The following is a 27,667-nucleotide window of genomic DNA, read 5'->3' as shown; positions in this document are numbered from 1 at the left end:
GTGATTTGCACTGTTGTGTCACTTTGTTAATTGTTAAAAATCGCTTGTATGGGTTGTGTATGAATAAGGTTCATTCCATAGGCAAGTTTTACCTCTCCCCAGCTTGCTGTCTTCCACTTGGGGCACCTCCCACCTCTGCAGCGCTTTTGTCTCGGTGGGAAGGGCAGGTGCAGACAGTTCTCCTCTGTGATTGGCTGCCGCGACTGACTGTCACATTACGGTACTTGAATCATTTTTCACAGGAGGCAGAGCACTGCGAGAAATGGGATAAAGCAAAGTTCAACACTTGATAAACGAAAGCCACAAAAACCGCCAAACAGATAAGTTTTTAGTCCAAATATGTAAAGTGAAGTCAATGTTATATACTTTATATATAATATTTTAAAACTCTTTCTTTGGTATCCTCTGGTAATAACTATCATAAATTATATTGACACAAATGTTTTCTGGACATTCATAATTCAACAATAAAATAATGCATGATATAAGTACAGCATATAATTATTTATACAAAACTCATTATAATAAAATAGGCTGTGATATAGTTTATTTATGTTAATAAAGACAACAGAAATAATGTGTCTCAGAGTGTCTAAAAATGGTGATGGCCTAATGTGTTTGTTAAGCATTTTTGTCTTCAGGTTTGCGAAGTGCAAGATGATTTAAACCTCTGTCTTGCTCAGCATGTTAGAGGAGCTTAAGGGAGAGAAGGAGAGAGAGAGAGAGAGAGATGCTTGGGCCCCTGGATGGGAGAGGAATGGATAATCAAAGGACCTGGTTGAGAGAGGATAAATATGAGGCGATAAGTCTGAGGTTGAACGAGTGCATTTCCCAGCATGCACAAATGTAATACAGGAACTAAGAGAGCTGGAACTCCCCAACTGGATAATGTGGTCCTGTGGATACCTTTCAAAAGAGTCTTGATAATTGTGTATGGGTGTATTTAGGTTGAAGTTTGAAACCGGAACAAAAAACAATCTTCACATTCAAAATTTCATGTCAATATATTTTTTGTTTTAAATAATTACAGTACCAATATATACAAGTGGTTCAAATAATACATATGATACAAAATGTATTACAAAAACATATACAACTGCAGCAAAATAACATACATTCAGTCTCAAAACAACACATTCATGTACCATTGTTTAAATGATCCACTTCAATAAACCAATTAAAGTCCTATATTGTTTTATTATAAGTCATACACACACTTTGTGTGAGAATAAATGTAAAATGTGCCAGTCTTTTCAGTTAAGCATACAGATGCGTATGCACAGTGATCACAGATGTGTACATGTTTTTATGTTGGTGTGTATATAACTGGTCAGGCTGTCTATTTAATTTATAGTCAGGAAGGTATTTGTCGGAATTTAATCCTACACAAGCCCCTGTACCCCTTATTGCTATAAATACACAGTATCATTAAACATTAGTCACTCTGACAATCTTGTCACCTTTTTTCTTTACATCTAAATTAATCACAAGTAATGCTATTATTTACATTTAATAATTGATACAACACTAATACGTTTTTCTACGCAGTAATAACACACATGCACATTTGGGGCATATTAATCTGGTTGTTTGTTTACTATGTACTAAAGTTTATTTTTTTCATGGTTAAATGAGAAAAGCGGCTGTGCTATATTATAAATCATTGCTCAGAGTTTATGTACCTTGTTAAATTAACGCACAAGTGATTTAATGTGAACTAAAATAACAACTGTTACACAAAAGTATTTCAATGGAGGGTCATTCTTCCATGCAAAAACCACCCACCGATCTTAAAAACGCACGAACTCACTCTCAAGAGTGAAAGGTTTAACAATTCCATCAAACTGACAATAGAAAAATAAAAAAACTGATGATAAACATATGCTTGGATATACATTTGTCAATGAACAAAAACAGCTGCATATTTCATCCAAGATGACAATGATGAAACATTTAAAATAATAAACAAAATACACACAGGACAAATCCATGACATCTGTATGCGATCAGTACAGTCAAGTGTGATTGAAGTGTCTCTGTTCTTCATTGATCACCCAAAAGAGAAAAATGGTTTTGGCTTTTTGGATCATGCACAGTTGCCTTGTTCTTCTTTTAAATTGTTGCCACAATCTATCAGTCTAGGCACGGCAATGCTCTTGGCCATGTGCCTCGCTACATTCCAATGCAAGTACTCCCAAGTATCACCGTCGATATCCAGGCCACAGTAGCCACTATAATCTGGGGGCCTAAGCTTTTACCATTCATTTTTCCCATAAGAATAAAGCTCTTTCTGAGAAGCATGTCCATTCTGATTAGATGAGCTGGAAAGGCTGCTAAAGGCCCTCCCACAGATCAAAGACTGTCCCTGACCCCCATGGCCTTGTCATTGTTAGAGTGATGTATGCTCACTCGCTTGACTGTCACCATGGCACCATCATCAGGGCTCCTGAATATCCTGTGCTGACCGAAAGGAAACAGACAGTACTGCACTTCTACAGGTATTGAGGCAAGTTGGCATTAATATAAACCTAATACAAGAGTAATACAGACGTCCCGTTCACACAAAGAAAAAAGCAGCAGAATAAATAGCTCTGAGTCAGGTATTAAGCTCAGCAACACTGTACCTTCTTTCATTTACTACATACTGATTTATGGGATACTGTTCTAAATGTCATCAAGTGAGACTTAACGTATATGAGCAGCCAAAATATTACTGTCTTCTTAATAAAAAACACGTTCATAATATTTCAAAACATTCAAACTCTTTCTCTGAATAAATAATTTACAAATTTGACCTATTTCTGAATACAATATTGACAGTAAAAAGAACAGTATTTTGACAATCAAAACCTTGCAACTGTTTAATTTGCCCAATGTGATCATGTACAAATAAAACCAATGTATGACAGCAGAAATAAATACAAATACTTACAAGAATATACAGAAATGCTTCGTTATTACTGCCATTGAAATCAAATCACTTTTTTTCAGCCTGTTCAAAGTAACAGACCATGTCATAAAAAGGGAACTTATACCATAGACATAACTACAGCACCATGGAGTCTTTGGACAATGCACATTTGTAGTGTGATATTGATATTAAGATCGTGTTATAAATGCAGGGACGAGCAACTTTTCATTTCTATTATAAATCACATACATAATGTTAGTAGACATGGATGATTTTCTTTCCTTGAGAGATCATAGAGAAACATTTAAGCAATAAATGGTTGCATGTGAATATGAAATATTTTTGCATTTATTATACCCTGTACCTAGTATAAAGTGGATGGAAGAACAATGTGAAGCTTTTCATTCAAAATGAGGTAGACACAAGTAACTGGCCAATAAGCAAACTTCAAAAACTGGCCTTCCCTGGGTCTTACATCAGACACGAAAGGCGCGACGCGACATGGCAACCTGCTTGTTCTCAGTGGGTTTGTCGCACAGCGCCGCATCCAGTGTTGACAAAATTTACAATTATAATGGGTTCTAATGTGTTTCTAATGTCTTCTGTCGTGTCGGTCGCGTCTGGTTTAGACACGGTGTTAGGGAAATCCAGTGAGGAACCTTGTACACTGGACAACATGTTTTTGTTGCTCACCAAATTAGACACAATGTTAAACAAACGCTGATTGTAAATAACCTAGAAAATAGTTAAATTGCAGCACAAACAACATAAAAAAACCTACATTTGATACATCATAATTTTTGTATTTACTTAAAACCTTTCTAGTTTACCTTAAATATACAAAAATATAGCAACTATAGACAGATTTTTACATAAGGTCTCCCCTGTACTGAAAAAGCACCATCAAATGTAATAGGTCAACGGCAAGCTGGGGTTCACTTGAGGTATGGTTTAAAAAGCATTTTTCATTAAAATTGAATTATGTAGACTATATTTTTAAAAAAAATATCTGTATTTTTTTAAAGTTAACTGCCTTCAGTCAGTTGTTTAAAATATGTAGTGAATACAATATACAACTGTAATGTTTTAACAAGGAGTGCCTATGGGCACGGGAAACCTAACATAAAACAAACACCAAAAAAACAAGACAGCATTTAAATATAAACACATCGACCCCAGAGATGCTCTCTTTTTCAGTTTGGAACCATAAAACAATATTTAACTGCATGTGCAACAAGCAGCGAAAATTAAAAGCGGCGATTTGCTTACGCCAAGATGAGTTTCAGTTTTTTATCCTCGTGTCTCGAGAGTAAAGAAACTTTGGTGTGAGAATGAGATCGTAGGAAGGGAAGAAAGTTAAAATAGTTACGAGCGTACCGAGCTCCAGTGGTCTGTGCTCCAGTGAGGGTTAACGGAGCAGGGCTGAGTATTGCACTGCTCTCGGTCCGGTGGTTTGTCAAGAATTTCACAGCTCAGATCGTTAAAGCGTTCCCCGTTGGGCCGCTGACAAGCAACCAAGCGAGTTTTTATCCCTCCTCCGCAGGTCTTCGAACACTGTGGAGACAGAAACGGTGAGAAAAACGAACAGGTAGAAGATGCAAGGATGCTGTGTCTCATCATCAAACAGTTTGCAAATGCTTAAAGTTCAGTTTTTGTAAAAGGGCGACACACTTATGTGGAGGGCGTTTAAGGCAGATTCATTCAAATAAAACACAACTGAGGTTCGAATCAATTTCAAATCAGATTTGAATCCAAGCAGCTGTTTATATACTTTGGTCTATATATTTTCTGTGAATCTTACCTCACCCCAGCTGCCATAAAACCACTGAGGGCAGGTGCCGGATTCACAGGAGCGCTGCTCTGTGGGCTGTGTGCTTTCATCGCAGCTGCTGGCAGGATAACCATTTTCATCCTGGCACACCACCACACGCCTCTGAAATCCTCCGGCGCAGGTACTTGAGCACTGAGAGGTGCAAAAGGGGAACACAAACCAGATTATGAGAGAAGGACAACACATTTAGGCCGCAAGGGGACGTTATCATGTGTTAGTTAGCTGTATTTGTTAAGTTATTGTGGCTTAAATCAAAACAAACCAACTGAAGTTTGATTGATAGTATTGGAATGCACAACAAGAAAATGTTATTTTAGAAAATTGTATTATCTCATTTTGGAACCAAACTCTTCATATGTCAATGCTCTGTTTGCGCTAAGTCACCTGCATCATGAAGAACCTGCTGCTATGTTTTTTTATTTTATGAGGCAAGACCTTGTTTTTGTTATCTTAGAATGAGCTATTTCAATCTACATAGACCATGTGTCCCCTTGCATGTAATTCGCCATGTTGTTTCTACAGTAGCCCTAAACGGACAAACGTTTCGTAAATACTTTATCTCCTTCAGCAAAAAAGCGACAACATCTTTGTCTTGTGACAGCCATAGTGCTTCGAAAGGGAGGGAGTAACGGTGGAGTGATCTGTTGGTTGCAATTCACAACCTCACGCTAGAAGCCTCTAAAAACTCCACGTTGCTCCTTTAAAATGTCCATTAAAAGCTACTTTAAGACGAAGAGGAAGCACACCAAAAATGGCACATTGAATGATTATAAATCTATTCTTTGAATTCTAAAGAGTATTTAAAGCAGAGATATAATTTATCTGGAACAGGAAATCCCTGGTTCAATCCACTGTCAATCGTGCACTTTATGAAGTAGTATTAACAGAAAAAACGTTTATGTCAATCAAATGTCAATCAGATGTTTTGTGAGACTTACTGCCCCCCACGGTCCAGTCCTCCACTGATGCGACCAGTGTCTGTCAGCTCTGTTACGATCCGCTTGTCCGGTGGGAATAAACTTCTTTCGGGAGTCAGGGTTAGGCGAAATGACACCGTGGTCACTGGGGCGAGATGGACACTGAGGCATGGCACACTCCTGCTCTGTGGCTGGCCGATCGTCCGGGTCACACTCACTCGTTTCCACAACTTGGTCGTTTAAGTTTACACACACGACTTGCCGTGTAGTTTTACCCTGACCGCAGGATACAGAGCACTACAAACACAGAAACAGACACACACATTTGATTATACAGAAAACACAACTGCACAGTGGCAGTCGGTGCCTCCTCTACAGGGGAAGCAGGAATTCAAAATATGTGTTCATCGCTTCACGTGAACCTATGTGCATCACGCATCATGTCAACGTACGTGCCTGCTGCAGACGCGTCGAAAGGGTTTATGATAAAAGGGACGCTTGCGTTCAGAAGAAACTGTGTTAACACTTAACTCTGATTACACTTGAGACTAAGCGAGTATCTAGCAAATGCAAGCGTCTCCTTTATTAAAATCCCTTTCGAGGCATCTGCAGCAGGCACATATTTTCACATGACGCGCCACACACATGACGGGCTGAATACATGTTTTGCCGAGCTTCGCATTACTGCTTCCCCTGAAGAGGAGTCACGGATCGGCACTGCAACTGCATAACAACTTAAGAATTTCTTCTAGTTTGACAAAAAAAAACTGCATAAATATTGGGAACAACTTGGGTGTGAGGAAATGCTGCCAGAATGTTTTTTGAATAGTTAAACACTCCACTTCATTTAGAAAATTTGATTTTTTTAGATTTTGCCATATGTGTTACGAAATATTTAAAAATGTGTGTTGCAGATTTACTTGTTTGTCTCAATTATAAACCCACAGAAGCCGGAGATCAATAACTAAAGCAATCCAGTTACTCAAAAATAAAGAATGTGAGTGTAAACTGTTTCTCTAGGTATTTTTTTTATTTTTTTTGACATCAGCCCTCACCGTCACAAGCCTTCAATGTGAAACACAAGCAGAACTATTACAAATAAAGCTAGTTTGTTGTGTGGGAGTTTATCTAGCTTAAAAGTTGAAGTGTGTATATTTGTTGTTAAAACATTTTCTTATGTCCTATTTTATATGCAGAAATTTGTATACATTTCTTTGTTTTGATGAACACAGAGAAAAATATTTGAAAGATCGCATGTAACCAAACAGTTCTTGGCCACCATTGACCATAGTAGGAAAAGTGGCTTTATTCATTTTCTTTGTTCTGTTGAACACAAAAGAAGATATTTTGAAGAATGTAAGACAGTTCTACCGCACAATTGACTACCATTGTAGTTTATTTCCTACTATGGTAGTGGTGGCCAAGAATAGTTTGGTTAAAAGCATTCTTACAAATATCTTTCTCTGTGTTCATCAGAACAAAGAAATGTATACACATTTGTAACAACTAAATTTTTTTATTATCAACGAAATTTTATTTTTGGGTGAACTGCTCCTTTAACAGATCAGTTTGTAACAAAAATATGTACTTACCGCAGTCCATTCCTGAACCTTCCACTGTCCACACGCCACTATGGAGCACACCTCTTTGGCCGGTGGTTTTGGAAGATGAGAGCAGGCTGATTCCTCTGCCACTCCACCCTGCTGGTCACGGCAACTGACGTACCGCATACGGTTTCCCTTTCCACAGGTGGCGCTACACTGTTGTAAAGAAAAAACATTACACAGTGTGGATCACCAATGTGTGCAGTGTAGAATACAGAGTCTAGCATTTTTTATTTATTGTTGTAATAACCATTGGCATACATTCATATACTATAACTTCTATCAGTGATTTACCGGTGTCCATGATCCAAAGCGCCACTGTGTTTTAAGACCAGGATATGACATCGCTTTAGTCTCTGGGGCAACAGGATGTGTGACAGGGCACTGAGAAAGTTCACAGTCCTGTGGAAGGAAGGAAGTGGAGAAAGACAACCAATTTTCAGTAATGAAGATCCGTGACACTGGGGGTTATGCCGGTAAAGCTTCATGGCTGGTGCCAATGGGCTTTCTTTATGCTTGACTGGCTGGAATCACGTGGAGGTAAAGCAACTTGTTCTGGGTCACTGCGCCTTACGGCACACAGACGATTTTAAACCAGGGGGCCTCTCGCTTAGTCCTGTCATATCCCTCCTTTAGGTTGTCGGTTCTCTCATACTCCACCCCTCTTTGCTTACTGTCCTCTCTGTCTTGCGTTCAATAAAAACTTTTATAGCTTATATTAAACAGCAATTATATTACTCAGCACTTATATCGAATGTATATCAGATATACTGTATATTAACCATAGTTTAACCATAGTTTAGCAGCTGTGCTAGTTTTACATCTCTAGTAACTCACATAATAAAATAATTTCAACTCCAATCAAAATTTCATGTCTAATCTTTTATTTATTTAGTTAGTAGCCGTGTAATAATGTACAGACAGTCATTCATTAAAGGTAAACCCCTTCAGGGCGATACAGGACCCTTTACAATTTGCTGTAATGACCGTCTAACTGTACATTATCCCTTACTTATTAATTCCTCTCTCTCTCTCTCTCTCTCTCTCAGTTGCCCCCTCCTTCGTTATATACACTCTCCTGGTCGTGTATCAACCCTGATGGTGGGAAAAAGGCTCATTCTTCCATTTCTTAAAAGCCATGTGAAAATGAAGCTCCATAAAACCAACGCCCCAGGAAAGTTCAGAAAATACTCTGTGAAACAAAGCGTTCAGCTATTTTGGCTCTGAAGATTAATTGCGCTGTGGGAAGGGGAGCGTAATGTAATTGGGCAGGTATGTGTAGATCTAGATGACACATAATGGACGTAGTGTAAATGCTGTAGACACACACAAAATATCTACACATGCAAATGTTCATATACACAAGCAGACCAAAAATAAAACATAATTGTGCCCCCCGTTACGCTTGATACCTTATAAATGGTCTAATGATGTATGCTTGTGTGTGGTTCATTGAGTGCAGGTGCTTAAATGTTGGGTGGGAAACTTCCTTCCTTCCTCTCAGGCTGTACCTGAGCCTGCTTCTATTCTTCTCTCTTTTCCCTTCTCTGCATGGAAGCATTCTTTTCCAAAACCACGTAAAATAAAACTTGTCCACACCTAATGTAAAAAAGCCTTTCAAAAGTTTGTACACTGTATTATTTATTCAATAACTTTACTTTACAAATGTATCGACTGTGCTGTTGGCTTCATTTAAAAGGATAGTTCCCCCCAAAATAAATAAAATTTATCATTTACCCTCTAGTCATTTCAAACCTGTGTGATTTACTTTTTTCTGCAGAACAAAAAAATGATATTATAACAAATGTTGGTAACCCAACAATGGTGGTACCACTTGGTTTTGTGTCCATACAGTAGATGTGAATGGGTGCTGATGTTGTCTGTTTAAGACGTTTTTCAAAAAATCTTCTTTTGTGTTCAGCAGAAGTAAGAAAGTCATGCAGGTTTAAAATGACAAGAGTGTGAGTAAATTATGACAAAATGTTCATTTTTGGGTGAACTTTCCCTTTAATAACAAGCACCGTTTAATTAAAATCATGGCTCGCAAACTTATAAAAAATGGTCCAACTGACTCGTACATCCCATTGTGGACTCTAGTGGTCAAGAGATCAAAACCTTTTGTGAAGAAACTAGAGAAAGAGATAAAGAGAAAGGGATACAAAGACTTGAATTGGGCATTTGCACACAAAGGAGGCCGAACTAATAGTGCACCGCTCTTACCTGAGTGTCTGTTGGACGCGTCGCTGCATTGCATTCCATGTCATCCATGACTGTTCCGTATGAGCCGACCACACACTTAACAGCTCTCCTCTGATAACCCGGCCCGCATGTACTGGTGCACTAAAGTAACAAATACAAAACAAGGTCAGTTAGGGACCAGTGAGGTGCTCATCTATCTAGTTTACTGTCATACAGCAAAGTCTTATCCCACTGGACATTTTAAGATTTATTGCTGTCTGCTGTTGGCTCACTGGCATCAGCCCAGATGCGCTAATCACTCGCTATGGCATCCTGAGCCCTGTAATTTGTCCACCTTTATCTTATTTTTATATTTTATCTTCATCATTGACTTGACTGAAACAAGGTCTTGTGTGGCAGCGTTTTCTAGAATGCACATGCTTCATTAAAGCCCTTCAAACATACATTAACATGATTGCTTAATCTATGCAACAGGGATGTCTAATCTCTGTCACACTTTAGGATTTAAAGACAGTTTGCGCACACAGATCGTCTAAACTCTGTTTTTCCTTTCTGGGGATCTCTGAAGAAACTATTTGCTTTTTGAAGACTGCAGTAAATTGCTCAAGTGGACAGAAAGCACATTATCCACGGATGGATGAAGACATACAGCTAAATTGTGCTTGTTTTGGATGTGCTCCACACGAGCGCAAAAGTAGCAAATATTTGTTTTCCAGCCATTAACATTACTGTTTAGGGGTTGTGTATATGTATATATATATATGTATCTGGCTAAGCATGCACCATCTCCTATATAAAATGCCACACAGGCCACTATATTGAAAATGATTTGAATGATTTTCAGAAGCGTTCCATCCGAACTGAGCTTCCTGACCTGCACACCATCTACACTAGACGGTGCTTGACCAAGGCCAGGAGGATACATGCATGGATGCATACATGGTACAAATTGTAGTGTACAGATATATATATTCCTTTCTTTCTTTCCTATCTCCTTTCTAGTCTATTCAGTCAAAAAAGCATTTCACTGCATGTCGTACTATGTATGGTTTTGTATGTGACAAATAAACCTTGAACTTGATTTCACACATTTCTTGTGACTAAACTAAATCATTTCTCAGTATAAAAACTGCTGTTTGCACTAAAAGTGACTTTAGTTGGGCGCCATGTTTGTTTCTTTTGAAAAGTTGAAGTGTTTTTAATCCTAACATATTTTGTGATGGGGTTTTAATACAACTAATACTTGACCGAGGCTGAAACTGTTATTCTTAAGAATATAATTTTGAAGCATGACTTATAGAGCAAACATGGTGGGTAGTACAGTAGGCATGAGAGGGAAATAAGTCTGTCAAACATAATTCGACTTAACCTGCAATTTAATGTTTCAAACAGAGATGGCGATAGAGAGCATCATTTTAAGAACTATTAACCACATCAAACTAACCACTAGAACAATTACAGCAGTAAATGAAGAGATTTTTTCCAAATGATATAACAAAAATCTTGTTGTTATCATGTGTTTTATTCTGTTAGTTAGGTGTATTTTTTGAGTTATTAGGACTTACAACAAAACAAACCAATTCTGCAGTTGATTGATATCAATTGGAATGGACAGTAAAAAAACATTATTTTTGAAAAATGTTAAAAGCCAAGTTATCTCATTTTAGAAATAAACTACTCTTCAAATATTTATACTCACCGGTCCCCAGGATCCCACTTGCCAGGACGCACATTCTTGCTGTTGGCAGGCCTGTATCGACTCTGGTTTGGAGGATTTGCAGAAGCGGTCGTCCAAACGCTCCTCTCCAAACTGACACCAGGTCTGGCGGTGCTTGTAGCCCTTGCCACATGTCACCAAACACTACCGAATGAATTAAAAACGAACGAATTAGGATAAACGCAAAACGACATTACATTGTAGCATCACAATGCCACCTCAAACAATCGTTTTTATTGTAATTGTCTTGATGTACTGATAGGTCTTCACCTCTGACCACTCTCTAGTTTTCCACTGAGGACACTGGAATTCATTACAGGGCTGGACTGAGAGTTTATCTTGTGCGTTGCACTTGCTATCGTCTCCAGACTTTGCTGATTTTCCGCATACTGCATTCCTGCGGCGTGTACCCCCTCCACAGCTTATGGAGCACTAGATAATCAAACACAAAAAAATACATGCAGACTGTCAGTTATTTGTCAGGTACATGAGGCCAGTATTGTGTTGTCTTAAATGCATTTTTCCATAACAGTGTAAAAAATCAATTGGAGACCAACAACGATTCCCGCACCTCTGACCAAGGGGAATATTCCCATCCACCAGGGTTGCAGTCTCCATAGCAGGCCTCCTTATCATCAGGTTTGGTTTGGCTACTGCAGAAACGGTCATCAACCTTCTGGGTCTTTCCATCCAATCTGCTCTGTTTGGTGCAGTAAATGTCTAACCTCCGGAAGCCCAGTCCACATGTGGCTGTGCACTCTGTCTTGCGAGCAATGTGCCACCTGTAAATAAAAAGTATGTGAAGATCAAAGCAGAGGCCAAGTTTTAGTCTGTTGAAAGCACAACAACACTAAATGTACATGACATTATTGACTGTGGGTTCGTACCTGAGTTCACAGTCTGTGTTGCAGGCCTCAGTGATCACAGATGGTTTAGGAGAGCCGTGACACCGTTGATCAGACACCATCACGCGATCCGACTCGCGAATGCACATGACTTTTCTCTTGCGCTCTCCTGATGCAAGCAGCATAAGACAAAATAAAGCTATGTGTTATAGAAATGTAAAACATAATTTTCGTTCAAACAAAAAAAGAAAGACTGTCAAACAAAGACTGTACAGTACATTTGTTTACACAGAACTGTCCTCAATAACCCTGACAGCATCATACGTCTGGTTCAAGTTTACCAAACTCTAAACTAACTTCTGGCAAATGTTTTACAAAAGCATTTTTCAGCTTCTCTCACACCCACCTTGGCACAGAAGACTGCACTCTTGCCAAGGGCCGTACACATCCCAGAAAAACTGCTGAGGTTTGTCCTCTATGGGAATGTTGTAGGAAAACCTGACATCAGGGTTATATAGGTTACCTACAGATAGCACCTAGTTTAAAAAGAATAAAAAATCATGCTGTGAAACAAAAGCACTCTTAAGATTACAGACTCAATAACTTCAATGTTAAGTGCGATATTACAATGCATAACATACAACAGCGAAAATACCTGGACAACAATCTCTTCGTCAATGCGATCAGTGCAGTTGATTCTCTCGATCACGTGGTCAGAGCCGCTGTACTCTATGACAGCATTTCCTACTCTGACTTCCCTTTTAAACATACTGACCACAAAATCTCCATTGAGTAAATATTCTTCACGGCTGTTGGACAAAGCTGCAGAAACAACAGGCAGACTTTAAGTATCTTTGTTGAGCTGAAAAAGTCTATCACCAAAACATTTCAATCAAACAGATAATGCTTTAATGAAATATGCTTTCTTGGCATGCCACAGGATAAACAATTGGAGTGGCATCTATTTGTTGTACACAACAATTTGTCTAACTACAAGATCTGGCATTACTTAACAATGAAAAAGCACATCATTATTTTCTCTTTTATGACTTTCACTCTTCTGCAGAACCCAAAAGAAGATATTTTGAAGAATGTTGGTAACCACATAACATTGGCCCTTATTGACTTTAATATGGAACCAAAACCACAGAGACATTTCTCAAAATATCTTCTTTTATTTTCCACAGAAGAAATACTCATTTGCTGATGTTAAACAACATAGGCATGAATAACTGATAACAGAATTTTTATTTTAGGGTAAACTTTCCCTTTAAAATAGAATATTCTGCTTTCTTCAAGCGTCACACATTACATTACCCGACCCCTGTCCCCCACATATCTGTCTACTGTACATACAGTACATTTAAAAAATCTTTCCACAACTTCCACATTCTTGCCTTGGCTTTAAACACACGTACACAGTAGAAAAACAAACATACAGAACAAATATACAAAGTCCTGCAAAAATCTGATCTTGGGTTTTCAGAGTTGAGGACCATAAACTTAGCAAAACACTTTTTAAACCCTTTAACAACATCTTGGTGGTAAATCTTACAGTAAATCTTGACACCACTCCCCTTTGGTCCATTTTGGAATGGCATCAAGCTGTCATGCTATTCAAAGTCTTTCGCAAATGTTATGTAATGATACATTAGACATCAATTCAATAGGAAATAATTGTGCTCAATACAATTCGATTTAAACATAACATTTACAACTGCAAAATGGCGCAAAAAGAAAAATATAAAATAAGTATTTGATATGTTTTACCGAGGTAGTTATCGTCTTCTGGTTTCCCTGAGTAGCTGTGTTGTCTTACATCTATGTTAGTAGCACCACTGGGGATTCGCACCACAACATTGTAACCTGCACAAAAAGGGGAAAAGTAATCATGTAGTTTTTTTTAACAGCATGTTATCTGTAAATCGACATTCTTGAAATGTTCCTTTTTGGCAGTGTTTTTAAGGCAAACTTTGAAATTGGAATTCAACCACATTTGAACTGTGCAGAACAGATCTTGAACAGACCTCATCTGAACTGTTCTGACTACGGGAGGAAATCTCTAGGAATGTTTACTACATATGCTTTCCAATAACCAAAGTCATTTATAAACAATAAAACAAGGGGAATGAACAAGGGGAACAGATTTTGGCCACGCCTCTAGTTACTACTCATTCTAGTTCTGATAGGCCGTAAACTCAATCTTGGTCACCTACCATAATGTACCATGTTGAACGTTCCTGCCACCGTTTTGCATGATGAGTTGTCCCCACCACACACCCCACACTTATCTCTCCTGGCCTTGGAGTTTAACACATGGTCACATCCTGCTTGCTGCAGAAATAGAGCAGAATCAACAGAAGAAGACTCAAGACATACTGCTTTAAAATAGCTTTCCAAAGAACAGAAACATGGCTTCGATAAACACATAAGAAGATGCACTACACAATGTGTCGATTGATATAACATGCATTTTCACAGCACACATAAAGCACTCACCCTACACATGCCCTGCACACAAATATCGTTGGTGTCAGGCCCACATTGTGTTCCATCGATGACTCGCTCCCTGAGCTGGTAGTAAGCTGTGCTGCCTGCCACTCGACAGAACAGCTTACAGCGATCCTTCATTAGAACTACAGCACACACAGAAGAAAGACTATTAATACAATTTGGCTGTCCATCACAACTTTTCACTTGTGTCAACCCCAATTATTATTTTAATTGAAAGATTTTTTTTTTGACAAGCCATGTCACCAATCATGAGGGAATTATTTTATATGGGTTACACATAATAAAAGCAATTATGTACAGGTTTAAAAAGATAATGGAAATGATTTGGCACTTCCTAGTACCTGCACTGGGTGACAATGGGCTGCCAAATGCCTTAGTTTAATTTTGATGTTGCCTAAGGCATTGGCGAATAAGAATAATCTTTTGTGAGGACCCATTGTCTAAAATATATATCCATCTTTGTGTATTAACACAAATGTATTTGTACTGTAACAATTTTCATAACATCTTTACAAAGACTTTACAAACCATAGTGAGCAAAATAAAGGGAACTGTAGAGAAAAACTCACTATAAAGATAAAAATAAACATCTCTGGAAAGTATGCATGTAGCAAGAAAGAGGCGATAAACACTTATAAATTAAAAAAACAGATTTTCCGGCGACCCCCCTTGAATCTTCTGAAGGCCCCAATTGGGGGTCCCAATTTAATACTGATACCAATAATAAGGAACCGGAGGTTTATATGATCTGGTATTGGTCAAACCCTACAGACACTTAAAGAAGGACTGTAAGCTATATATAAAATGAACATTAAACATTCATATACTTATTATGGGACTCATTCTGTTGCATTTGACACCCTGGACGTGTGAATTTTAACTGTTGTGCAGTAAATCACTCACTTCCGCTGTACTTTGGCACCCAGCGGACACTTGGAGGTAGACCATTGATGTTAAAGTGCCGGCCATCAAAGCTGGCACACTGCTCCTCCCTGAAGTCTCGTTTCTGCTTGGAGCACGGCTCAGAGTTGCAGGAGCGGAATTTCATTCTGCGCCCAACACAGTACTTCCCCGCATTTCTGGGCCTATATATAAAACAAAAAATTCAACAACCTTACACCAAGTAATTTCACTGTCAACAATGAAAGCAAAAAGGCTGCACCATGTGATACAATAAAAGCCCGACAGAACATATTTAACATTTAATCTACAGTTGTGTGGTGCTCTGTTTTAAACCAATTACGGTAGCTTTCCTGGTGGGTGGGGCTTGCTGGCAAGACACCACAAAAATAGAAACCAAGCTGCCCGTTTACGACAAAATCTGATTTAATTGCTTATTTGTTGTTTTATGGTGCCTTGCCTGGGCTGCGTTTCCCAAAAGCATCGTAACCTTAAGGCTAACAATGCTTTTAGGAAACGCAACCCTGGTTAGGATTCAATGTTAGGCCTAAAAACAGACAAGCCGGTCATTTGTAAAGGTACAGTACATTGAGAAATCTGCTGCTAATTCACAGCCCAGTAAGGATGCTGTACAAAAAAGTGCTTACACGGGTCGGTTGCAGTCGCGCTCAGCGGTCTTGATTCCCCCTCCACAGGTCCTTGAGCATGTGCCAAAAGGACTCCACACTCCCCAGGCCCCATCCACAGGAACCGTTTCATGTTCTTTAGAGACACACTGGCCATGTTTACAATGCTGAAGAGAAAGCAAACAGAGAATCAATGAAATTACAGCAGATTCAGTTGGTTAACAATTAAAAGCAATTATCTCAAAACTTATTTAATGTGTGACATGAGTTACACTGTCACTGAGATGTTCACAATCACTATCAATTCACAAGCTTAGTTGAATTTGGCAAAAACAAAACAATATATCAATGAGGACGGCTCTCACTGTGGAGGAACTGATTTGGTTGCTATTTGGGGGTAAAAATGTGTTTGAAGTTACACTGATGGATCTGCTTTTCATCTGCGTTGCAATTGCATGTCAAGATTTGGCAAAAATGGCTATTAGGCAGTCCTTTTAACAGATGCAATGAAAAGTAACTGGAAAGGTAGTTTAACTTACTAAAACCATTAACAACAGTATAAGAGCTGTAGTGCAACGGTTAGCGTGTGTGCTTATGACATTTAAGAGTTGTTGGTTCACATTGACCTAGGTATGAGTCTGACCTGGGGCCTTCATTCAACAGCCCTATAAAATAAGGTCTAAAAGGCTTAAAAGTACAATCAATGTACAGCAAATGCTCACCTGTTGTTTCATAATAAAAGCTTTTGGAGCTGCACAAATCTCCTCTTTTAACATTAAATCTCTCCCAACAAATGATGGGATTTTCACTGCACTACGGTAAAACAGACATTTGACTTGGCGGTTTAGCAAACTTTATTTTTGAAAGTACTTGCCTTTCCTGGAGAGCATTCTGTCCCGTCAGCCCATGGCATGTGTTGGGTCCGGCAGCCTCGCTGGACTCCTTCTGGACTCGTGCACCAGAGTCTCCGACACTGAGTCTGCATAACATCCAAACACTTTAGTTTTAACAGACGTGAAACACTCACTCTTACACAGTTTAGTAACGTTTAGTAATTTCTTGACAATATTAACTTCATTGACTGTTTTTCACAATAATCTTTGTATATCCATATCCAAAAGTGAACCTGTAAACTATGTAAACCTGGGTGCACATTGTACAATTTCAGCCATGTTGTGCCATCAGAGACAAATGTCAATAAATTTTACAGACTTCCCTTAAATCTTTGCCTTTTACATAACTTTAGCAGTGCGACTGTTTCTACCTCCAACTGAAGACAGTCAGCGCTACTTTAGGGGAAATCCAAAACTATGTTTACAATGTGTACTGTGCGGTCTAACATAAATTTCTGTTGATGTCAGGCAGCATGCCATAGCTTTTACCTAGAATCCCACAGGGATTATGTTGTACAGTCTGACAAGAAACAATCCACACCACCATAAAATGAGTACAGTGTGCGCTCGACTTGAACTGCAGATGATACACTGTAGAAGTTTAATGGACAGTATGTTGTGTAACATCCCGAGGGACTCTCTCACCATATATGGGCACACCTGGGTCCCAGGCCCAAATATAAATTCACATTGTTTATTGACGCTGTATATCTGCCCGGGCAGCTGCTGGGACAAAGTGTACGGCCTGGAAACGGGCTCGTCGAGCAGGCACTCACCATACCCTGTGCTAATGACACATGATAAACAAATGACTTTAAGGAAAACCAAACAAACAACAGATAAACAACAGAAATACTCTCAGTGGGTGACAATAGACTTTCTGTTTCAAAGAATGAAGTCATTTCCATCTTAATTCAAAGTGTTTAGAAGAGTAAGCAAATGCAGATGAACAGGAATTAATCTTTTAGTGGGGCAGACTTGGAGTTTGTTGGATCAATGTGAATGAGAATTTGCTGAGCTACAGGAACAGGTTAACATACTCGAGGAACTCTGTGATGTATTTCCGACTACATTTGGACCACATCCAGGGATTGGTGTAATAGTTGAGGGTGGGGGCCATCACATGTTGCTGGTTTTTAACTCCATCTTCCTTGCATTTGTTGCTGTCATCGTGAGGCATGTTAAACCTGAGGGCAGAATTGAAAACATGCAAATTCATATTTCATATTTTCTTCACATTTTTGAAATTGTATGATATATCACCATTATATGGGTCATTGGAAAACCCATAAACTAGCGAGGACAGTAATAAGCACATGACAGAACCTATCCAATTTTGGGGCAGCTGTAGGGGAGAGAGGTGGCACGCACAGCATTGCACTGTACAGCACCAGAACTAAATCCCCACTTGAGTGCACAGTACTGATGTCACCACCTGCCACCGGATAAGACTGGAATTAAGAAACTCCATCTTTTTTATGAACTGAATACAATAAGGTCACTAAGAGGTCATCTGCATATGACTGTACATACATTTGTTCTAACCTTGTAATGCCTACGCCAGATGAGAACGTTAGCTAGGTTTAAGTTCTGGTAGAAATCTAGAGATGTTCAGAATTAAGTCAAGATTTAGCTGCACTTTACCTTGTAAGTAAAGTGAATTATACAAACTGTTTGTTCTACTCCTTGTAACCCACTTTTCAACAAATACCACGATGGGACTGCTACGTGAACTGATAGAATTGCTCTGGATCATGTACCTCCAAAACCCATTCAAGATTTAATCTACAACACATAACCCACTAAATCTAAAGAGTACCTACAACTGAGAGCTTCAGTCATTTCTGCTGAGATCAGACTGAAGTCCTTGATAAGTTGCATATCAAGCACAGACACACTGTTATCCACTTCACAAAAGCCTATAACCTTGGAAAGAGTCGCTTGAAGAATAAACTGTGTGCAGCCAAAGTATAGCCCAAAATCCAGCCTAAAATCATTTGCGGTTGTTTTAACAGAGTCACAGAAGAGGAGCAGCGCCAAATGTCCAATATTAATGAAGACAGTTGATCCGGTGCATAGATCAAAAAGAACGTATGGCCAAAAGGAAAAGGAAAAATCTGCAAACGGTTATATACACCTCCTCAAAAAATATGTATTTAATGCTGTAGGCCTATATAAGAAACAGCTACAGTATAAGATTTATGGGTTTATCATGTATAAAAGAAAACATGTTTTGGTGTTTCTTTGTTTGATACATTTTTGTACATTGTTTTGTGCATTTAAATATGTTTTTGCTGTATTTATTTATTATTTTGTTTTCTTTTTTACTAAAGAGTTTTTACCTTATGTATAAGAACCCCTTAAGGTAAATTAGATATTGTATGTTTTTTTGTGCCGGTATTATGATCTCCATGGTAAAGTTTCACATTTTAATGCAGGTGTGCACTAATCGATGTGGCACTGTCTCGAAAACGTTTTTCACTTTTCACTTTTCACTGGTATCTATGGCCTCTGATGAAGCATTAAATAAATATCATTTTTTGGAGAAGGTGTAAGCCCTGCATATAACCGTGTGCGTTTTTTCCTTTTGGCATTTTGTTTTAACAGACAGGAGGGCTTTCGGGTTAATGAGAATGTTCACGTCGGCTCACAACAACAAATACATTATTTAAAATTGAAGGAAAGTCCATTACAAATACCATTAATTATGCAGAAGACACGAAGGGTAAACAGCCTACAGAGTAAATATATATATATATATTGGAAGATACTCACACATGGCCGAGCTCATGAGCGACGGTGAAAGCCGTACTGAGACCATTGTCCTCATTAATACTGCAACTTCTATAGGGATCACAAACTGTTCCCAGCTCAGCAAGACCTGAAACATTCATGATAGCACAGAGTGATTATGGTTATACCTGAATATATAGGAGTATTTAATATCATCACTGCCACCGAGATCCTCTTCGACAGAAGTATAAGACAAATTTGCATGAAGAGTAATTAAGCTCATGATCTTGATTCGCACAGATAGATGACGTACCTAGAGTGTCACACTTGTCCCGCGCTCGACAGATGTCCTGCCTAAAAAAAACATACGACAGGGAAATGTAAAACCACATGGTACATATGTAGACTTCAGAAATGTCATTTAAAACAATGTGCACGCAACAAGACCTGGTAAAAAAATTCAAGATCTAAAGCATTCAATAAAAAGCTCTTTTACCTTGTGATTAAGATGGCTGTGTCGTGGTGTGATTGGTGGTTGTCATCCGGGTGGTTCTGACTCTGTTGCCATAAGCAAAAGTTTTTCAAAGTGGCTTGTGCATTAAAAGAAATATTGGGTCCATCCTGCAAAAGAAATAAAAACACAAAAGATGAAAACATATAAATGCATACTGTACAACATAAACTATTCTCATAAGTTAAAAAATCACTTGCTTTAAATCACAAAAATACACATACCTGCTCGTTCTTTATAATCACTAATTTCACAATAACAACGTTTATCAGGTTTCCAATGCTGGGATCTTTGTAGATAGAGGAAACCTGAACAAGAAAATACAAACAACTGGAAATTACTTCCAGAACTTCTCAAAGATTCATTGTAGATAGTAAAAGGTCACACTGTTAAATCAAATCTGTCTAAGAATTTGAGATTCAAGAGTTTTGTATAAGTTTTTCTAGCGTATGGGTTGAGTTTAGACAGACTTTAATTTCTAATAAGTAGAGTTGAATGTGGTCTTGACCATAGAGAACTAGACTTTGCTGCCAGAACCTGCTAAGAATCCAGCTTTTGCCAAGATCGAAATATAGGTCATCTATCCCCCCATGAGTTCCAAGCAAAAAGCATCCAAAGCATTCCGTCTATGCGACATACCTGATGTTATTTGTTTTGCATTCACATTAATCAAATCTGTCAGACCAATTCACTCCTGCAAGAGCAAAATATTTACTTACTAGTCCCCCCCACCACCAATTTCAGACCTGTAACCGGGGCCCATCAAAGCAGGGCAGTATTGTTAACTGGGCGGAACTTACGATAGACATCAGGGTAAGAATGTAGTGCTGGAGGTTGCTTCCATGATGTTCCACCATTTTGCTGTCTGCCACAACCATGACTTCAACAAAACGGGGGTAGGAGAGGAAACGCTTTGATCTCCTGTGTGGCTTGGAGTTACTGCTTTCATTAGCCGAGTTGTGCTTGTTTTCTGTGGAGGGGAAGGGGGCAGAGAGGAGTCTGGAATTAAGAGTCTCCAGGTCGGACACCATGCTTGAGGATGATTTTCTCTTCAGATTGTCCCTGTGTCTGCTGTGTGGCTCTTTATGTCCTGCAATGAAAATGAAAAAATGTGTATATATGAGGTAATTCACCATGTGAGTTCTAGTTCTAGCTGTCTTTATGCTATCTCAGAGGACCAGTGGTAACAAGTAAGAGATTACGAATGGAAGTAACCAACAGCTTTGTTTATTGTCAAATATCGATTTAAAACATGAATTACATGGTCTCATACATTCATACTGTTCATAAATAAATAATACTGTTTGTTTTTAAAACATTCTTCCAAATATCTTCTTTTGTGTTTAACAGAACAAAGACATTTATAAAGGTTTGGAACAGATTATGGGTGAGTAAATTGTGACATTTACATTAACATTTAGTCATTTAGAAGACTCTTTTATCCAAAGCGACTTACAAAGAGTTCGGGGAGCAATAAGTGATATGTCATTCAAAGAGCAATAGTACAATAGGTGCTAATACAACGTTAGTAGTTTCAACAAAAGCTAGAACACTACCTGTTGAGAGAAGAGGGTTAGTGTCCTTTTTCTTTTTTTCTCATTTGTCTGTCAAGTATACTATCTAGTCTAGTCTATTTTAACATCAACATGAATACAGCAGTGTGCAAACAGCATCTTGCATGAAATCTACATTTATTTTTCTAACAAGTAATTTCCAAACACATGAAGTTGGCATTACTCTACTACAATCGATTCACCACGTGGCATTCATGGTGAAACTTCCTTGAGTTTCCTTATCTTCAGGCCACAGGAAGTTCGAGAGTCAACAGGATTCTGTGGCGGTAAACTAAGATTGGAATGATACCAAGAACTTCCAAAATAATTTTTCCTTTTCCACTGACTTCTACTCAATGACAATCATTTCAAAATAGGAACGCAAAGGATGTAAAGAATACTATGAATAGTTCATTGAATATATGGATGTCAGCGATAGCCTGTTTTATTCCTGGGAGGTGAGGGGTGGAGCACAAACAAATGGTCAGAGAAACTATGTCTTATAAAGTCATATTTAGTGAACAGAGAGCAATTGTTATTCATGCATGCATGCATTTGATTCCTTGACTACACAACAACTACACTTGCAGACAACAAGAACATATCTAATGATGATGTTCACATACTGTATATGGACTAGTACATGACTCTCCATGACATTTAAGATAAAACGTCTCCAAGAAGGATAAAATATCCCCATGTTAGGTGCATTTGCATGCTTACCTGAAGTTTCACATGGAGGTGACTCTTCTACGGTCTTCTTTGAGGCATTTTTTCTGTATACAATATGAGGTTTGGTGTGTTCTTCTTCATAATCTTCACCATTGTAGCTATGAAGGGGCTCCACAAAAAACTCCCCCTCAGGTGACCTGAAAGTGCCAAGCTAAAAAAAAGGTTTAAATTGTTGCACTGATGCAGAGAATGTATACACTGACATTTGATAAAGTGATTAAAAAACATATATTTTGCCTGCATATAAGTGCACTTGCTCATGGGCGGTAATAAACGTAGAATGTCCATGCTAACTATCAGAATATTCTGCTTAATTTACAAAACCAAAATGCTTTGACACATTAATTGTGTAACTGCATCAACAAGATTTGTGCACATGCAACGCTTATCTTCTAAAAGAAACATATTAAAGAGCTTTAAATCCAGTTATTATAGCCTTTACAGCTTTGACATTATACAAATTGTTTGTGAACACCTGCGCATAACAGACTGAAGGCTGGCTAGTGAGCAAAACAAGCTTTTTATTAAAAAAATATATTGTCTCGAATGATGCATAAGTGCCATACATTCGGGTACTTTAAATTCATAAACATGTTTTGCTACAGGTAGGCCTACTTTAGTGGGGTGAGTTAGTGGCTGTGTGAAAGTACCCTCAAAAGGCATAGGCCTACCATGGGAGACAAAATGATCTATAAATTTGATACCCTTATCTTTCCAAACTATTTGTTGTTTTGCATAAATATAGCATAACTACATATAATATATAAGTGACACTGTATCTGTCAAAAGCAGAAATCAGCAAACGATATTTTAACTTATTCACTGAACATGTTAGATCATATTTAGCTGTTACAATGGATCACGAGCAGACTGCAATGCAAACACCAGAATAACCAACAAGCGTAGCAAAAGCAGGACTCCCGCCATATTCAAATATTTGCCTACAGGGCTCCTGACAGCACGCTAAAAGCAGATCTAACAGCGTTGAAACGGAGGTAAAATACACTTGTGACGTTATGGTTATGACGCGTGGGATTTTTTATGGGCATGTTCCACGTGTTTACGTGCCAATATCCAAACACTCGTCTGCTTTATCTGTGAGAATTGTGAAACTACAAAACATCCCGCGCACACTCACGTTCCCATCAGCAGATGACATCGGAATCCCATATAAGGAACACCCTTGACGTCAGCACACCGACTGCAGCTTTCTGCCTCTGATGAGTGTGCGTCATCGAGCTCCTTAAAGGCTAAAATACACCTCAAGACTTTTGCTAAAATGTTGCCCAGATTTTCAGTCTGGACTTGTTGCAGAAAGTCTGTGGCAGTCCGCAGATTTGATCAGTTAGTGTGTTTCTATCTGAAACTTCCCAAAAAGTCTGCAAGTGATGTCTATTTTAAAAAATCTGTTTCAGATTTCAAAAGTCTTTGTAGTGAATTCCAGCCATTTCTAAGCGCAAGTGTATATGGTGGCTGACATAGCCCGTATTTGAGAAAAATACAAAGTCTGAAAACTGTTGCGCGTAAAAACCGTTACATAACTTGCACAGCACTTGTGTTAAAGGGTGAACTAATGAACTCATTTCCACCTTTGCATGACTTAATAAAGTAAACTATACGCACAAGCATTTAAATGCTTATAAACTTACAATAATTTCACACAAATTATATCGTTATACACTATAGCCAAAACAATAATAGGCTACTCACCAAACCGGAGCAGAGGCTGATCACTGCAGTAGGCTTCTGTCCAGCGTTTACGTGTCCTTTGTAAAAGCAATGCTGATACTCAGTGTTCTCATCTTCTCCTTCTGAATCATGGCTTTCACTGGATGCTCCGAGTACCGTGACAGTGTAAACTGGTGCGATAAATCCCGACTCGAGTGTAAGGTTAAGGTAATAGTCCTGCCCAAATGCAGATATTTGATAATAGACATGCGTCGAGGCCCAATGATGAGAGATGTTGCTGAATATTGGGTCGGTACTCCGCTTTCGCCTTTTGAAGTGCACGCCCGTTGGCAATATGTCACCGGCTCCACTCACTCTCGCCGGAGTTACAATCTCATACGCGCCAAACTCCGGTAATTTCGCTGCGGACGAAAACGAGATTGCAAATGCAATGACATTAAGATTATTTATGGTCATGTTAAATGTATATCTAACAGTGTCTTTTCGTTTGCTAATGCACAATACAATTCAACACAAATCGGACGTATTTCACTTATCGTGAACTCTAAAACATCACGCATCCAAGTTGCTTGTTGGATGCCTTTGGGAGAGAGCGCTATAATGGGCTGGTGCTCAAAACGCAAGAAAAAGTCATTCATTCTCTGCGCTTCTACATTGAGATTGAAAAGATGTCAAAGTGCTCGTACCTTTCTCCAGTCCTCGCGGTCTGCCTGCGGAAGAAGCTAGTGCATTCATAAAATCAAAGAGTACCAATAAAAAGCTTAGACCCCAAAACAATAAAACCATGATTATCCACGTTCAAAAGAATGAATGCAAGCAAGCACAAATACAGTATTCCTCCGTCCCGCGCTCAGCTGCGCTATCCGTACGGTTGCCACATTCAAAGCGTTTCTCCTCTACTTTATAGAAGTGACTTCCATGTCACTAACAGGCGCTCGGTCAGGGCGGGTTGTCTGAGCTTTTGGTTTGCATGCATAATGCTAGAAAGGGGGTCGATACATCTGTGGTGGTCTTCAGTTTTCTGATTACATTAGTCGAGACCTGGGCGTACTCTAAGAGAAAGCCACTCCTGCCATGTGTGTCGCTGATGCATCGTGCAAACTTCATGATTCAATTAATATTACATTGCACTATAAGGAAAATGGTTTTAATGTAGTAAAAGTGCAGAAACCACGTTTTTGAAGCAGATTGGTTACCATTTGTATTGCCATAGTTTTACTCCAAATAGGTACAAAGGCTATTGTGGTTAATGCGTGGGGCATTTTCAACGTTATGGACGTGACATTTTGCGTTATGGACGTGATATATAAAGGCTAAGAGAAGGAATTTGTTACAAATATATTGAACCATCTGTTTATATTTTACTAAACCGTTGTTGATAGGGTCTAAATATAAAAAGTCAGGCTATGAACACATTTTTTGTTTTATGGATGTGACAAAAAACGGTCGTGGTTTTTGGGAGACGACAAACTTTGTAGGATTTCTGTGAAATAAAATGCACAATCCTGAAGCAATAAAACCCAATGAATAGAGAATGGATGCCTCTTTAAAGAACATAAAATAGATACATCATTTACATTTTCACGTGTCCGTTAATGAGGAATATGTAGCGCTATGGATGTGACTATCTAAATATTGAAAAATCATGCACTAAAAATAACAAAATGCTTAACAAATTTGAAGAGAGATCTCACATGGGTATTTGAACCACCAAATGTTAATATCTGGGCTGTTCATTTTTTTAAAATAAACAAATTTGTGGTAAGGTTGACATTTTTACGGAATTGCCATGTAGTTACTGTGGTTTAACTTTAAAAACTATATGGTAGGCAATGCATGGTTATTTTTGTATTTTACATATGGTTTCCTGCTTAACAACAAATTGTTTGACTGATTTCAAAAACATTTCTAACACTAAGGCAGACAGCTTTTACTTATGGAATAAAATATATTCTTCTACATTCTAACTTAAAATGAAAACGCCTAAAGTTGATATTATTCAGTTTGAATATGCAAGGAATTTAAGAATATACATTCATGGTCAATGTAATGTCCAAGGTTTTCTGTCCTATCATTTCTTTTAGTCTGCCAGAACTAATGTTTTTCTGAAATAATACTGATGATTTATACAGAAAGATGTTTTAGCTTTTCCATTGCCTGCTGTTTTTATCCCTGGCACCCTCTTTTTGAAGAGCAAATATGACCATGCAGGTGCAAATCAAACAGTTCTCACCTGCTGAAGTTATTATTTCAGTAATTACCAATCATTTTCAACAATTATGGTTATGCACTTTGTTGTTTTGCACTGTGTTTGCTATGACTATATTTCATGTGTCACTGTGCATGTTAAGATAAAGGTCTTGAAAGCATCGATAAGCTTTCACATAAGCACTGTGTGTACACTTAAAACATCATGGATTGATACACAGTGCTCCTTACATTCAAGAACACATATGTACAGTTTCTTCTCTTACAGTACATACAATAAGTGCTGTAATAAACTTGCCACTTCATTGAGTCATAAATTTGGCCAAAAACAAAAAGCATATTATTAGGTTTAAATAAAAAGTAACATATTGTCTTTGATTTTCTTTTCTGGTGAAGATGATGTGAATCAGACTTCAGCAGTTGGAGGACAACGTATGAGTGAGGGAGAGAGAAACTGACTAGGGTGTTCAGATCACGTAAGGTTGACCTCCGGTTAGAATAAACTTTACTTCCTCTTGCTTTGATGAGGAGATAAGAAATAGAAAGCTTGAATGGATGCTGAATGTTGGCCTTAACTTTCAAAGCAGGATGAGCCTTTAATTGTCCCAGCAAAAAAATCAACAGTGAACCAAAGTATCTGGGTTCTGAATCACTTTTTCTTCATCTATTAAGCCTGTGTGTTTTAATGGGCCAATGTCTGCTGCTAACCTTCAAAGACAGATTACCTTCACTGACACAGATGTTTACACAGATGTTTACCTTCACTGAGGCTGATTTGCGGGCGTTCACATGAGAAAATTGGGTGGACAGTGATATTTGTTGTTTTAATACTATTGAATACATTTACTAGGTTTATTTCCTGGTAATTGAACACAATTCGTTTTTTGCAATTAGTTTTTCTATCATTCATTTACATAACTTTTTATCTAAATTCATTGTATTGCCCACATTAGATTAAACGTCAATTTAATTTATTTAGGATACAGCAACACAATGCTAAATATAATTTTTTAATGTTTTCATATAAAAACATTATCGTAAGGTCATAGCCTCCTACCACAGTGGTCTCTGGATTCTTCTCTTTTTTTAGTTTTCCAGAATAAATTCCCACAATACAAAGTTTTTCTAGGGACACATCTCAAAATAGAAAAGGGATTGATTCAAGGTGTATAAATATCCCTCATTATCGTATACATTAGTTGCTTTTTTGTGAAAAACTACATGTAATTACCCTCTCCTTGGAATTACTGAATCATGTATTATCTTGTGCATGCGCGTGTGTGT

General features: G+C 38.3%; 1 protein-coding gene across 1 annotated transcript; it reads right to left on the bottom strand.

Annotated features, from left to right (window-relative positions):
* Nucleotides 1–3,962: 3,962 nt before the first annotated feature.
* On the bottom strand, nt 3,963–24,961 carry adamts9 (ADAM metallopeptidase with thrombospondin type 1 motif, 9; the record flags this gene model as incomplete). Its single annotated transcript, XM_079482539.1, has 28 exons — nt 3,963–4,465; nt 4,713–4,874; nt 5,681–5,956; nt 7,252–7,419; nt 7,558–7,665; nt 9,484–9,603; nt 11,162–11,323; nt 11,450–11,611; nt 11,751–11,961; nt 12,067–12,193; nt 12,431–12,560; nt 12,680–12,846; nt 13,795–13,890; nt 14,241–14,358; nt 14,524–14,660; nt 15,442–15,623; nt 16,086–16,231; nt 16,939–17,043; nt 17,603–17,744; nt 17,998–18,144; nt 19,733–19,838; nt 20,004–20,044; nt 20,187–20,311; nt 20,426–20,509; nt 21,002–21,291; nt 22,478–22,637; nt 24,197–24,576; nt 24,862–24,961. The coding sequence occupies 28 exons, from the start codon at nt 24,959–24,961 to the stop codon at nt 4,277–4,279; spliced, it is 4,341 nt and encodes a 1,446-aa protein (XP_079338665.1). The 3' UTR covers nt 3,963–4,276.
* Between the last annotated feature and the right edge of the window lie 2,706 nt (nt 24,962–27,667).

The sequence above is a fragment of the Barbatula barbatula genome (genome assembly GCF_947034865.1).
Source record: "Barbatula barbatula genome assembly, chromosome: 20".
In the NCBI taxonomy this organism is placed as follows: domain Eukaryota; kingdom Metazoa; phylum Chordata; class Actinopteri; order Cypriniformes; family Nemacheilidae; genus Barbatula; species Barbatula barbatula.
This window is presented reverse-complemented; position numbering and strand designations above follow the sequence as displayed.